At 35.3% G+C, this 16,283-nt stretch overlaps 1 protein-coding gene across 3 annotated transcripts in view; it reads left to right on the top strand.

The window, feature by feature from the left end:
* The first annotated feature begins 8,001 nt into the window (after positions 1-8,001).
* The window catches only part of SAMSN1 (SAM domain, SH3 domain and nuclear localization signals 1), a 47,757-nt gene continuing 39,475 nt past the window's right edge, over positions 8,002-16,283 (top strand). For all 3 annotated transcript variants that reach the window (XM_036350314.1, XM_036350316.1, XM_036350315.1), the window contains exon 1: positions 8,002-8,132. In XM_036350314.1, coding sequence (XP_036206207.1) covers positions 8,076-8,132 — 57 coding nt within the window. In that variant the 5' untranslated portion in view covers positions 8,002-8,075. The remainder of the gene's footprint in view (positions 8,133-16,283) is intronic.

Raw genomic sequence — 16,283 nt, forward strand, 5'->3', positions numbered from 1 at the left:
AGAAAGAGAGAGAAAACCATGCACAAATAAACCAGGAATCATAATGACATTAGACTTTTCAACAATAATTCTGGAAACTGGAAGGCAATGGAGAGGCCTCCTAAATTCTGAGGGGAAATGAGGCTAGAACTCTATTTCATGTCAAAATACCATTCAAAGAATTGTAAAGAATCTACAAGCATCTAAAATGTTTTCATTAGGGAGGTGTATTTCTGCAAATGAGAGAGTAGACAAAAATGATGATGTAAGACTCAAGTCAGAGAGAATCCAAACCAAGACAAGATTGAGAAGTTCCATTTCCATTTCAGCCTTAGCACTGCATACTTAGATAATAACCAAATCACATTAGAAGAAAAAAAAATCTAAAAATTTTGAACATTTGAAATTATAATGTGTGAACTTAAATATTCAAAACAAATAAGTTGTTAAATTTGGTGGGGCATTTATCTGGGATACATTACAACACATAGAGAATCAACCATAAAAAGGAAGGCAATTATAAACTCCAAAAAATGGATAACAAAGGGAACATAAAGCACTAAGCAATTTGACTTGTCCATCAAATCAACATTATTTACAAAATAATAATGAGTAATAGTTTAACTGAATAATTATAAGGGAGTTGGAAGATGAAAAGAGTAAAGAATTTACAAGGAGAAAAGCAGGAATCATTAGATAATAACTAACACATAAGTCAAGAAAGTACAAGCCTATCACATAGAAAAATGAATCTAACAAATGAGAAAAATGATTTTAATACTGGTGGGATCAGAAAAGAATTGAAATAGGAAGTCTGGGAATAAAAAAAAATGACAGGGAGCTTCAATTTTTTAATCCTTTAGGGTAAGCATTTTATTTTTTTTAAAAAAGTTAAAATGTTATTTAGAAGTGCAGAAGGGAAATGTATTATAGAAATGTAAAGATTATGACTATAATTTGGATGTGACCTTAAGGCAAGAAAAATGGTAAAATTAATAGTTAATGGATAAGATAATAATAAATACATTTAAAAAACATAAATTGGGATGCTATAACTCCAGATAAAGGTAGAAATAAAATAATGCTTATAATAGTAACTTCACAGATAATATTATTCATAGATGGATTACCTTATCAAAAAGCCATCAGCAGGAAACTTCAGGACCTAAGGAATTTAATAAAGTGTGGAAAAGTCTAATCTGTGATTCTACCCTGATTTATATAGGCATGAAATAAGAGAAAATTATTATTTAAACTAGTATTAAAGGGCTCTTAACTCTTCTTGGAATCACAAAAAAGGTAGCTTTGGTTGCAAAAGGAAAATGAAGTAGTAGTAAGTTTGTCCCTGTGGTGCTGAGTCTGAATTAAAGAAGAGGGTTCTAGATTAGTTGCATACTTAGTGGTTTCAACTTTTTATTCACACTTAATGATTGAAAGAAACATTCTCTCGAACCAGTAGGTCAGCATTACCCTGGATCCAGCCCTTATCATTCCTGTCTCTAACACCCAAGTAAACCACTTCCATTTTATTCCACGTCTTTGTGTATGCCAAAACATAACAATGAGATAGAGGGATATTTATGTGCTGAGGCTTTGAATTGAATCCTGACTCTACCACTTACCAGCTGGGCAAATTGGACACATTACCTCACCTCACCTGGTGGTAAGAATGATAACATTAGCAACCTGAAGGTTTTGTGACGATTACATGGGAAACATGTATAAAGCATCGAGCACAATGCCAGGCATATAATAAGCACTTAAAAAGGATAGTCATTATTATTATTACCTTTGAGAATAAGTTATTTCAATAATCTTGTAACTTTTAATCATAAATGGGTAAAATTGCATCATTACTTATTGTGGCAACCACTTAGTATATAATTAGAATTTATTGAAATAATTTGAGTAATTTGTATTTACTTAGAATTTATTCAGTTCCCTAATTGTTTTAGTCACTGTTGAACTGTGCTCCTTGTATTTTGTTTACGAAGTCTTAGCAAACATTGTTTTCAAACATCTTTCCATGCATAGATATGATGTGAGAAGGTTTTTTTGTCTCTTTCTAGATAGTTTTTCCTGTATGATTATTTAGGTTCACCATTCATCTTAGACCATTGGTCCTTGTTATTTACCTCAATTCTTTATTTTTCTCTCTAAGATAATGGAGATAATGCGCCACATTATCTCTGTAGGAATTTAAAATAAGAATAATGTTGCAGGGCCAGGCTTCCTCCCAAAAGTCATCCCAGGATATGTTGGGCCTGACCAGCCCATTTCCTCTCTCAAAAGCATCATGATTTGGGCACACCCAGAGTGAACCCTTATTTGGAGATACACTATAACTAACAACCATGGCCATTTATTACTTTATAGTGAGAAATATAAATTACAGGGTCTACGGGATTTGATGTCCATATGAACAGTGCACTCTCCTCCTGAAGAGCCACCTAAGAGCCAAGTCATTGTTAGAAGGTTATTCTTGGGCTTAAAATAAAAACACACAGAAGTAGTTAGACATATTGTTGTTTAAAATCCAGCTAAAATGCTTCATGCAGCCTTCTCCACATGGTGAATCATCTTGTCAGGAGAATTAAGACACTAAAGGTTGACTAAAGCTCTCTCTTTCTTGAACTAAGCAGGTTGAGTGGATACTATCAATATTTACCTCTGTTACTTTTGTTTTTCTTTGTAGGAAAAATGATCAACCCCCCAACGTTTCTAAGTGGTGTGAGCATTAACCCTATCACTACTAGTAAATGTATGAAGACTCTTTAGTAAAACTAAGGCAAGGCACCATATCACAAGGAGAAAATAATAATAATATAGTAATTTTTATGTAGACTTGATACATGTCCTTAAAAGAAAATTAATCTATGATAAATATGCTTAATTTCAAGTCTTTGGGGAAAAACAAACCTTGATAGCTCCCAACTTCTTTACACACCCAGTTAGTGGAATCAGAATTATTTCTTCTTCCAACTTTCTCCTTAAAGCTTGAGCTCATCACTCCCTAAAGCAGGTCACTAGGGCAAACTATATAGTTTTTCAATTAGTAAGACACTAGAAGGAATTTCAAGAGCTTGGGGAATGGGCTGGGTTCCTTACTGAAAAGGATTAGTAAATAGAGACTCCAGAGACAGAGAATGGGTAAGCGATTTCAGAAGCTAGAAAACAGAAGAGATTCACAAGAAAGCTACCAGCCCCAAAATCTTCCTGTAGACTTGGGGAAACATCCATCCCACCATTTCTCTATAAACCCCCACATCTAAACAAGGAGGTGCTTTATCTACCATGTGGTAAGAATAAGCTAGATATCTAGATGGGATAATACCCAATATGTTGTATATGGCTATATAGTTTTGAAACAAACATCTGAATTATTGAGTAAAGAACTACATAGAATTTCATGAGAAATCCCGAGTAGGGTTAGATTTGTATTATAGTGTAAGATCTTCAATTCCAGCAAGCCATAAACAGGCAAGAACTCATACCCCTACTGGACTTCTTTCTATAAGATTAACTTTCCCATTCTGTAGAGAAAAGCCTACTTGGGAGGGGCGGAAAGAAAAGAGGAACTATCAAGGTTAAGGTGCTTTTATGATTTACTCCACATTTTCTTTATGATAAGTGACTAAATTATGTAGAACAGAATGGAATAAAATCTATTATTTTTTTATAATTATTCTATCTTATATTAAACTAGAGGACTGGTGCATGAAATTAGTGCATGGATAGGGTCCGCAGGCCTGGTTGGCAATCAGGACCAATCGGGACCTTCTGGCTTCTGGCCAGGGCCTCCCTTCCCCCACTACCAGCTGCAAGCCAGAGCCTTCCTTTGTTCACACTTTCTCCCTGGTGGTTAGTGCACATAATAGCAAGCGATTGAACTCCTGGTCTCCCAGTTGAACTCCCAAGGGGAAAATTTGCATATTAGCCTGTTATATATATAGACTAGGGGCCCGGTGCACGAAATTCGTGCACTGGGTGTGTGTGTGGGGGGAGTGTCCCTCAGCCCAGCCTGCCCCCTCTCACATACTGGGAGCCCTCAGGCATTGACCCCCATCACCCTCCGATCACCTGATCGGCCCCTTGCCCAGGCCTGAGGTGTCAGGCTTGGACAGGGGACCCCCATCTCCCCCTGATCACTGGCTCTGACCCCCGCCCAGGCCTGAGGCCTCTGGCCCAGGAGTCATGCCTGGGCAGGGGACCCCCATCTCCCTCTGATCGCTTGCTCCACCCCCCGTCCAAGCCTGACGCCTCTGACCCAGGCTTCAGGCCTGGGCAAGGGGACCATCATATCCCTACAATCCCCGGCTCCACCCCCCACCCAGGCCTGATGCCTCTGGCCCAGGCATCAGGCCTGGGCAGGGGACCCCCAGCCCCCCACCCAGGCCTGATGCCTCGGCCAGAGGAGTTGACCCTCATCACCCTCCGATCACCAATCACTGGATCGGCCCCTTGACCAGGCCTGAGGCCTCCGGCAGAGGTGTCAGGCCTGGGCAGGGGATCCCCAGCTCCCCGCGGTTGCAGGCTCTGCCCCTGCCCAGGCCTAACGCCTCTGGCCAAAGCATTAGGCCTGGGCAGCGGGGACCCGCAGCTGCAGCGGCCCCGTGATCGTGGGCTCCACTTTAGGCCCAGGAAAGGGACCCCTAGCTCCTGGGACTGCCAGCTTCGGCCGTGCCCAGCTCCCATCGCTGGCTCCACCCCTACGTCCTGCTATCACTGGCCAGGGCGGCAAAGGCGCCTGATTCTCCGATCATGGCTGGGGGGCAGGGCAAAGGCGGCCCCGGGGCCGCCTTTGCCCTGCCCCCCAGCTCTTAGCTCCCTTCTGGGTTTCCAATCACTGTCAGTGGCAGGGGGCTTCTTCCTGCTTTCCCTTTCGCCTCCCTGCATTGTGCCTACATATGCAAATTAGCCACCATCTTTGTTGGCAGTTAACTGCCATCTCAGTTGGCAGTTAATTTACATATAGCCCTGATTAGCCAATGAAAAGGGTAGCGCGGTATGCCAATTACCATTTTTCTCTTTTATTAGTGTAGATGTTAATTTCAAAATTGTATTCCATGATAACAATATTATTCCTCTTATTTTTCAAGTTCTTGAAAGATGTCTTTCTGTTTTCCTCCTTCAACAATATATTTGATGTGAGGTCAGAAGTAGTTTAGGTTTATAGTTACTAAAATAGCTTTTTCATCATGGCTGCCCCAAAATACATGGAAGTGTTAGATTTATTGTAACCAAGCCCACTTGTTGGAGAAGGTGTAAAAATTAAGGCAATATGTAGATTCTAATCCCATTTTTAAAGATTTGGTTTGAAAACCCTCCATCCATTGAACAAATGTGTCTTGAAATAACATATAGATTAGGATTAACCCAAACATTACTATGCAATTTTATCATTCAACTTGGTGACTGGAAGCAAAGAGATACAGATAGATGTCATCAAGTAATCAAGATGTCAGAATCAAAGACATCAGACAGCATTTTCTCATATCTATACTTTTCTGACACCTATGGTTTGAATTTGATTATTTTTTATACCACTGAATATTTGTTGCACTGTTTGAAACAACTCCTTCCTATCTCATCTTTATTTCTCATTAAACACACCATAATACCTATCATTTAGTGGCAATCTCTTTAAAGTTTTGACTCACCCTGTATGACGCAGAAATAGTAACCAATGTATATGCCACGAAGTCCCAGCCTTGTTTCACTTCCTGGGTAAAAGACCATTAAGGTAATGTGTAAAGCAGTCCATGGAGACAGCTCTTTTGCAATTTCCCTGTTTCAGAACATGTCTTAAGCAACATGTGGCTTAGTGGTTGAATAGTGATAAGGAGTTAGGTGTGCTCTATGACTCTCTACCTCCTTCCTGTACTGTCGACCTTTAACTTCTGAATTTGCTGGATCACTGTGGGTCACTTATTAAATATCTCAGCAGACCCAGAATTTCATAAAATAGATAATTGATAAAATAGTATCTACCTTGTCACCTGAGATTTTTTTTAGTATCAAGGAGTTAAAAACAGATTGTAATAGGATCTCAAATGTCAGGTCTTTTAATCTCCATCAAACATCCCTCTTGAGTAGATTAGAAAACTGTTTCTCTCATCTGTAGTTCTGAAGGAAAAGAGTCCTGTTTTACTTATATTTTCAATATTCTTTATAGTGTTAATGATCATAAAATTCCTAGAGATCATACATTGGGATTTTATATAAACTGCTTGAGTGTAATACTTTTTAAAACTACATATACTCCAGTTATAGTCTCTGTTCTTTAGTTGTTATTACAGAAATATAATCAATAGCAAATACCACACTAAACAAAACTATTTGAAACCTCATGCTTCTTTTAGATCTACAAAGATCTCTTGATATACAACATTACTTAAATGATGTCATATAATAAGTATATTTTTATTGGTATTTTCTTATCCTCACCAAAACCCTCTCAAGTAATAAGTAAGTTAGCATTACCATATTATTGATTGAACTTACATTTGAATTAAATTCTTATTCACAGATGAAGAAATGGGGACACAGAGGTGCAGATATTTCAGTTAAGACATATGTTTCTTCATGACTTTCAATTTCTGGAAATGAAACAAAAAATTTATTTAGGCCACAAATTCGACCTAAACCCAAACAGAAAGTTTGAAAGAAGGCATACTTCTAGGTGATTACCCAAACGCAAAGTCCTGAGAATTTTCAGTGTTATCCTTTGTGTCATTAACTTACAAATATCAGCCTGATAATTCTTGAAAATATAAATCTCCTCTTGATATCTAGCAGAAGCATATTAACCACAATCTTGACAAGTGTATTTCTTCAGTTCTATTATATAATAAAAACAATATTTTAGCAAGTCAAGAGGATTGATATTATTGTCATACAGCATGCAGTAAATACTCAATTCAATATTTTTTAAACAATTAGCAAAATTTCAACACTGGAACTGGGCCGTAGTGAGAAGGGGCTTAGAGATGTGAGGGAAGACTGAAAAATAGTCAGTTGATTTGTTGTCTAGAGAAACTGATGTTTTAGAATATAGCACCACTGCTTTTCAACCAGGGGTTTTATAGACAGAAATCTAGGTTGATTTCCAAAACAATAGAACTGGAGTTTCAGATATTCCACGTCTCCCTTTAGTAAATCCCTAATTAAAGAAAGCTTGAACTTCTTGCTTTTACTTCCTGGGTATCTTGGTTTTGACATTATAATAAAAATTTGAAACCCTTTAGTTTGACAAGGAAAGTCTTTCTAAGCCATATTAGTTCTATTCCAGACCTATGGACCTATTAAATAGGGACTCTGGAGACTTCATTTGAAGGTATGGCTGATCCACTGGATCATCACCAGAACAGCAATAATCAGTGTATGGCATTGTAGTTTGTAGCAGAAAAGTGTCTGTTTAATTGAGGGGTCTGTTTAATTGATTTCCATATTAATCAAGACTTTACAACATAGAAATATGTTAAAACAGTAACAATATGCATAATCACTTACTTTTAGAGTCAGATTCCCATTTATATTTATATGAATTTCACCCATGCTCTATTTTAAAAGTATGCATACATGCTTTACATAGAATTACTATTGTATAAAGTCTAGTTAATTTAATCTTCCAACAGTTTACTTAGAAATGTAAAATTGACTACACTGAGTATTTTCTTAAATTTTTTGTACTAAAAAACCTACATCTCAAATTTTATTTATTGGCTCAGATGTTTTCTTCCCTTTACCCATAGATTGATTGTGTTATAGATTTTTATTTTATATAACTTTAAAAAATAAGTGTTATTTTGAAATCCTTATTGTTCTGATAATAACTGTAGGTATGTCAAAGTGTGACATTTAGGAATTTACCTCATAGAATATAGAAGAAACAGAACATTAAAGAGTTACTAAAGAACCACTGTAAAAATACCAAAAAACTTTACCCATGTAAATGTGACGTCATATCCTGACCAAAGGAGGAAGTGGCAGGTCACAGGGCTCAAACTGACTGCTGTCATAGATAGCACACTGCTGTCTTCAGTTGTTTCTGTAACGACAGAAAGTGCACTCACTTGGAGTAGTCTGAATTCAAAATGCTGAAGAGAAAACCATCCAACGTTTCAGAGAAGGAGAAACATCAAAAGCCAAAGGTAAGGCAATTTTATACATAGTCAAACAAAACTAAACCACTTAATAAATTACACACACACAGAGAATTCTTATCTGCCAGTCATATAAATTCAACCATAGGGCTGAATGTCTCATGGCAAATATGGAAAAAAAAATGCATTACAAAGTTAGATGTTAAATAATACCTGACAGTTATATATGGTCTTTGTAATTTAACTTATAGGTAATATTTTATTGTTTATATCTGTAACTGAACTTTGAGCACATATTATCAACTTCCTGGAAATCAATTTGGTGATCTCTGTTTGAAAGATTGATATTATAAAATGTTCTTGCACATTTTTAATGACAGTAGACTTGTCAATGTCTATTTAACAATTTACTGAATGCATTTTACCTCTTAAGTGCTCAGGTCTTCACAATAAATTTAATTATGAGAAGATTTTAAAATAGATATTTTGGTTAAATATTTGATATTTTTTATTTTTAATATTAAAATAAGACAGCTTGTTGTACATATCATTTTTCTATTCTGTTTTTTGAACTAAGGAGAGAATTGGGTTGTGTTTTGGGAAGCATCTAAACCCCATAAATTAATAGATTTGACAAGTTGATTCTATTTGGCATGTTTTTCTAGTCTTTATCTTGACAATAATTGCCACTTAAAAGAAAAAGTAGGGCTGCCTGGTCAGTGTGGCTCAGTGGTTGAGAGTCAACTATGAAACAGGAGGTCTTGGTTAGATTCCCATTCAGGGCACATGCCTGGTTGCAGGCTTGATCCCTAGGAGGGGATGTGCAGGAGGCAGCAGATCAATGATTCTCTCTTATCATTGATGTTTCTATCTCTCTCTCTCCCACCCCCTTCCTCTCTGAAACCAATAAAAAATATATTTTTTTAAAAAGTAGGGCATGAGGTAGCAAAGTTTAGGTTCTATTGTAGAAATCTATATTAGTTATTGATTTATGAAATCCTGGTATAGAGACTTTTTCTAACATTTGTACATTCTTGAATTTGTTATATAAATAACATTTAAATTCTGTTTGTGAATAAATAATAGCTGAGTTCCAATATTTTTTAAAGGACTGATTTATTACCTATTATTGGTCTTTATATACTTGACACCCATTCTCAGAGAAAAGATTTGGGAATTGTGAACTTTTGACTTGATGTGGCATTGAATAATCATCAACATTTGAAAACTCCTTGCAAATTACACACAACCACCCTGAAATAAACTAAAATTAAATGATCTCTAATCTTTGGAATAAATGATTTTTAATATTAATTCTTACTGACACAAAGATCTGATAAAGGATAGACAAGTATCTTTACTGAAAAATATGGCTAATAACATCAGAATTTCTGTCTTTTTCCCTAATGTAATAAACATTCAAAGTAACATTTTCCAAAAAGCACAAAACAGTTTCTAAAAGCATCATTTACCTTTATATTTAAGATTAATTTTATATAAAATTTACTTGATTAAATGCAATAATATTGAGTTTATAATAGTAGTTTAGGAAGATTACAATAGTAGATTTAGGAAGAACAGTAGTTTTACTCCAAGTATTTAAAATCTGAAGTTAGAATATTTCATAAAAACTGTCTTATGTAGTAGTTGATATGTCATTAAACTATTTCCAAAATAGTATCTCAGTCAATTCTCAATTGCCTTAATTGCAGAAACTATTGTAATACAAATAGAGTGCTGCTCATCTTATTGACTTTGTTATTAATAAAAGTAAAAATATATTGATAAAATGCATATCTGGTAACAAAATATATTACAGAATATAGTCACATTGGGAACATCAACTCTTGTTGTAAATGAATTTCCATTTTCTTGAGATAAATAATTTTATTCCATATAAATTTTAAAATTAATTTTCCAGTTACAGTTGACATATAAAATTATATTAGTTTCATATGTACAACATAGTGATTAGATATTTGTATATCTTACAAAATGATCACCCCAATAAGTCCAGTGCCCATCTGACACCATACATAGTTATTACAATATTATTTATTATATTCCCTATGCGTGACTATTTTCATTACTGGCAATTTGTACTTCTTAATCCCTTCCACCCTTTGCACCCATCTCTTCACCCCCCTTCCATCCAGTTACCATCAATTTGTTCTCTGTGTCTATGAGTTTGTTTCTCTTTTGTTTGTTTATTTATTTTGTTTTTTAGATTTCACATGTAAATAACATAATATGACACTTATCTGACTTATTTCATCTATCATAAAACCCCTAGCTCCATTCATGTTGTCAAAAATGACAAAATTTCATTCTTTTTTTAGCTGAGTAATATTCCATTGCATATATACACCACATCTTCTTTCTCCACTCTATATAAATTGGAAGAGTTTTGTGAGTGTATATGTACAAGTATGTTTTTCATACATTTCACATTAACTAAATTACTTCCTTTTAATATGGAGTTAATATTTTCCAAGTATTATAATTATGCCTTATAAGCATTTATTTTTCTGGGTAATTTTTTGAGCATTTTATGGAAAAAGACCAGAATCCCTAGAGATGGCACAAATAATGTTATGACAATCCCTATAAATACATAGGTGGTAAAATGAGGAGTGCAAATTCCTTCATCTACTAGAAGGGAACACAGGGCATGTATTTAGAAAGATAAAATAGAACCATCAAGGAAACTGTCTGAAGTATAGGAAATCATTATCTACACTGACTAATTACATACTCAGAAACATACACACATTGTGCTGCACTATTTCAGAATTTTTGAGAGAGATTTCCTTGTGTTTTATTGTAAACTAGAGGCCCAGCGTGCGAAATCGTGCGAAGCACCCCGCCTCCCACCACGCTGCACAAGGTACCTCGCCTCCCACCGCACTCAAGAGCCGTTGCTCGAGGGCCACGGGGGGGAGGGGGGTAGAGGGGGAGGTGATGGCGTACCAAGAGGTGCTCCATGCATCTCCTGGTGACAGGTCGCTTGGTCATTATGGCATTACAGTGTTTTGACCAATGGCTTTTTATAATTTAGATACTGAAGTAAGTAATGGGCAACATTAAAAATTAGGGAAATATTATTTAATCATTTGGTTCATGTTAATTACTATAGGTTTTATTTCAGGTGACATAGTACCCAGTTCAAATGGTGGATGCATATTATACCTCAAATAAAAGTTATGAAACTGATCATTTGAATAGGAAATAAATGGAAGAAGACTTTTTTGTTAGTATTTTTAAATGTCTTATACTTGTAAGAAGAATTCAAACCATTCATGGATATAAAATGTAGCAATAAATTGTGTAAGTGTCCTATTTCTAAAACAATTTATTATTTTTTTATGTTCTCAAGACTTATTGATAACATGTCCATCAATCAAAAATAATAGGTCAAAACACATATTAAAATACAGTGTACCATATATAATTTCATCATTAATGTGTCCTCTTTTCCACCCTTTATTTTTGTTTCTCTATTTTGAATATGAGTTTTTTCTTTCAAATAGCTCATAAATACGAACAATAGTGTTCATATTTACTTTAAGAGATTCATAATTCAGGTTAAGAGGGAGAGACTAGATATTTTATAAGGGAAACTAAAACGGCCTTGGGAAATTATTAGAAAAGAAACCCACTATGTATACGGGAATGTTAATAAATTCCAACAGGTTCAATTTGTGACTCAGCAAATTAAGAAAGGAATTTGATAAATACTTGTGCAGTATTCTACCTTTAGTCAATCAAAAATAGCCTTGGTTAACATGCAGGCAAGGAAGTGTACTGTACTTTCCTTTTTTGATTTTGTTTCTACTTTATTATCGTGAGTGTCCACTACAGATATATTTTTTCAAAAATTTAAGCATACCCAGGATTCATATTTAATAAGATATATCATTTCACTCTATAAATGCTTACATTATAGAACAGAATTTTTCTTGACTATTTTTTCAACTAAAATGTTTTATTTTTAGTTTTCTATATTTATTGTGAGTTTTTTACATACCTGTTGTTGTGTTCAGAGCTTTTCATATACTAATTGATTTAATATTTGTAACAACTCTGTGAGGGAATCTCTTAGTTAGCCTCACAGAAGAGAGGGCATAGAGAAGGTGAATTAACTTGAGCAAAGACGCATAGGTAAAAAATAAAACTGTGTGATATGAAATGCATATGTCAATTTTCAGTACTCCTGTTCTTAAATATTAGGCTGCCATTACAAGTATATGAACAGTAGATATTATTTCTAATTATCTTAATTACCAGCTACATTTTAATGAAACTAGGCAGAACATATTTGTAAGAGCCTCTGTAGGTTGGATAGGAATTTAGAGATTCTCCATTCTTATCTCTGATTAAATGCAAGAATTCCACCTACAAAATTCAACAGTTACTGAAAAACAACAATAAAAGCTTTTTTAATATTCACATTGTTCAAGAAAAATCAACCTAAGATTGAAGTAAGTATAGCCATGTATCTCCTTCCTGCACCTAGCATAACACCTTCCATGTAGTAGGCTCTTAATAAATATTGGTAAACTGAATCAAGTTTCTTGAGTCTACTGTACATAGTCTGGTTCCAGTTTGGATGTTTACTAGTGTTTTGTACTTTCATTATTCTTGGATCAACTCTGATGGTATGTACATAAGAAACTTTGTATGTAAATGTGTAAATATAACTAATTCATAGTTAAATTTTATTTTTAAAAGAGCACCAACACTGAAAATGTTGTGCAAAACTCCTAGAAAGGCCTGTCATGTCACAGTAGAATTTTGTTCCAGGTCAGGGAATATGGTAGAAAATTCAAATATGGAAAAGAAATAGATCCCATAAATAAAACTCTTCAACTGAATCAGTGGGACTTTATTTGGCTGGGATTAAAGATCTGTGTTAGTAAATTTTAACAGAGGTTTTTCTTTGAGTAAAAGAGATTCAAATACTATTGTTACTTTAAATGAAAACACTGAAATGATGGCAGTTCTGGAAATAGCTTTTTTAACCATTTTTAAAAACCTGAAGTACTTAGTAAATGAGATACCATTAGTGTCACAGATGCTAATTTTTACCAGCAATGACTGAAGTGGCATTCCTTCCACTTGCATTTGATCCTAGCAATGCTAGGAGGTGAGGAGTTGATTATGAACAGTTTTCACTGCACCGCCTGCTGTGCAAATTTATTCTCCTGATCAAGGAGGACACATAGTTGTGGCATTAAAGACTTTTTTTCATTGCTTTTCCTATCAAGACTGTGCAGATATATTTTAACTCTTATCTAACCAAGTATGAAAAAAGAGAAGCGTATATGCTCTGCTGTGTACTTTAGGCAAGGCATTTGCACAAGGGCTTATGGCATTATCTTTTCCCTCTAATTTACAGGAAATAAAACAGTCCTGTAGCTCAAGACATGACAGCTAGTAAAAAAGAAATTGGTTTGGGATTATATGAGACACTTTTTCTTCTAATCCTGTGGGCTTCTACCCTACTGTTTCTTTTGGCTTCTTCATCTGGGGTATAGTTTTCAGACTTCAATTGATCTGAATTCAGTTGAATGTTTTGGTTTTTTAAACAAAGTGATATCAAATAAGATATGTGATATACAATATATGTAATATTTTAAGTTTATTTTTCCCATTTAAAAAATGGTGAATGTATGTAAATGTTTTTTTTGTTTGTTTGCTGACCTCCCTCTGCAGCCAAATATCTCTCAAGATGATCTCTTCATTTATGTATTTAGTCAGTGTTTATGTCATATTTGTTTTCCAAGAAATATTTAAAGTAAATTATGATTCAAACCTAAAATAAAATAAGACAAGTCAGGAGAAAACAAAGCATAGACCACAATAAACGGTGTCAAAGGGCCATCAAGGTTGAGTTAACATTGGGTAAAAGTACTTGCTCCTCAGTGTGGTCCTATAGACCAGCAGCGTTGCCATTCCAAGAGTTGGTTATAGATGCAGATTCTCAGGTCTATGCAGGCCTATTAAATCAGGACATACCTTGTAACAAGATACCCAAGAGTTCTGTGAGCACTTTAAAGTTTGAAAACTATGTTCATATTGATGGTTCTCAACCTAGTCTCCATATGTGAATCACTGAAAAGCTTTAAAAAATACTGATAACTGTGTTCCATATTCAGATATTCTGATTTACTCATATAGAATATGCCTGAGCATCTAGAATTTTTAAAGTTTTACAATCTGGAGCCATTTTTTTTCAACTAGTCTTTTCAAATGACTTAGAAGTTATTTCATTAATTCATGTATCCATTCATTAATTCTTCAACGTAACAAATACCAACCGAGTCCAGACCATAGGCTGGAAATACAGTGGTGCATAAAACAAGGATCCCTGCCCTGATAGGATTTACATTTACTGGGAATGACAGACGACAAGATAAATATGTTAAATATATAGCATGCTATGCAATGACAAATTCTAAGAAGGGAAGGAGGGATGTGAAATATAGAGAACCAGGGAAGACTTTGTGAGAATGGGATGTTTGGAAAAGGACCCGAAGGAAATGGAGGAGCTGGCCATGAGACTGGCTGAGGAAATCTATTCCAGGCAGAGGGAGGAGTTAGGACAAAGCCTTGGTGTGGGAGTGTCCCTGGTGTGTTTGGAAACAATGAAGCAGAGCACACAGGGGAAAGAGAGGTCAGTCACTAAGAGCCAGATCACAGAAGGCCTTGTAGTCATTGCAAGGATTTTGCCTAGTATTGAAAGACTTTGAGAAGAAAAGGTTCTCACATTTTAGTAGACCTATTCTGTCTTTTGTGTTTCGAATATATTGAAGGGAATGAGGAAGGAAGCAGGGAGATGAGATCCATTAGAAGGTATTACGGAAACTCAGAAAGAGATGGTGTTGGCTCAGACAAGGGAAGTGGCAGGGTGGATATTGAGAGACGCTGAGATGTATTTGTACATACTGGATACATTTGAAAACATATAAGAAACTTACTGCATGTGCTTGAAAGATGGTAAACAGAAAGGTTGCCATTGCCCTGCACTGGTCTTGCTTCCAGCTGGTGCCACATTCCAAGGAGAGAGAACCTCATTCCTCTGCTCATAGCCAGCAGAAGTTCACTGCCAAAATGATGTGCCACTTCAGAAAGGTTTCTGCTTTTTCCTTCAAAACACAGGTTTTTCTTGGACTTAATTTTCATTTCTATGGCACCTCAAATAAGAAGAAACAAACTAATAATTTCCTCATTTTACCATGTTTAATTATTTGAAACTTAAATAATTTTAGCCTTGAAAACTCTCCCAAAAAAGCACAAATTCATTACAGCATTCCTATCATTATACACAATATAAATCTATAACAAAGTTGTTTTGCAAGCAATTAGCAAAAGGTTTGAGGCCAAACCTTTGGTTATACTTGAAGAAACACAGTGCCCAGACACTATATGAAAATTCAGGAGACAAATGGTTGAGAGATTTGATGGAAGTACAGAATCCCCTTTGGAAATTTGGATATTATATCCTGGAATAAAAATACAAAATCACTACTCTGACTACCAATGCACTGGATTTGTTAAAAATCAATTTAATGAGACACTTATCTCTTTAATTTTTTCTTGCTTTGCTTTAGAGATAAATGGCTTCATTATCCCTGCTGGTTATTTTTTTCTAATGGAATTAAGTCCATATTCTACATATCTAAGTTTCAAAATTTAGCATTACCAAACTGATCCAGTTCTCTTTCTTTCTAGTGTTAAGGATTTAGGTGAATTTCTAGAAATAAGACATTTCATATTTAGCTTCTTGGTAGAGAAAAAAATGTCTTCCATTAAGAATTGATTAATAAGAATAGAAGAGGGTTTTAAACTGGCCCTGGTGGTAGATGAAGTGGTTCTTTCATAGGTAGAGCCATTTGTCAACACAACTGGCTATGTCCTCTTTCTTCCCTCATATGAAGAGCTTTGGAATTTTTCGCCTAGTCTGTATTAGTTTTCTAGAGCTTCCATAACAAAAACTATAAATTGGTGGCTTAAAGAACAGAGCTTTATTTTCTCTCAGGTCTGGAAATTCAAAGTGCTGGCAGGGTTTTTTTCCTCTGAGGGCCATGAGGGATGGATCTGTTCCAGGTTTTCTTCAGGACTTGCAGATGGACACCAATTGCTGCCTTTTTTCTTGGTTGACCCTCTGAGCATGAGCATTCCTCCTGATGCCTTTCT

Source organism: Myotis myotis, unplaced genomic scaffold (assembly GCF_014108235.1).
Source record: "Myotis myotis isolate mMyoMyo1 unplaced genomic scaffold, mMyoMyo1.p scaffold_m19_p_2, whole genome shotgun sequence".
NCBI classification, from domain to species: Eukaryota; Metazoa; Chordata; class Mammalia; order Chiroptera; family Vespertilionidae; genus Myotis; species Myotis myotis.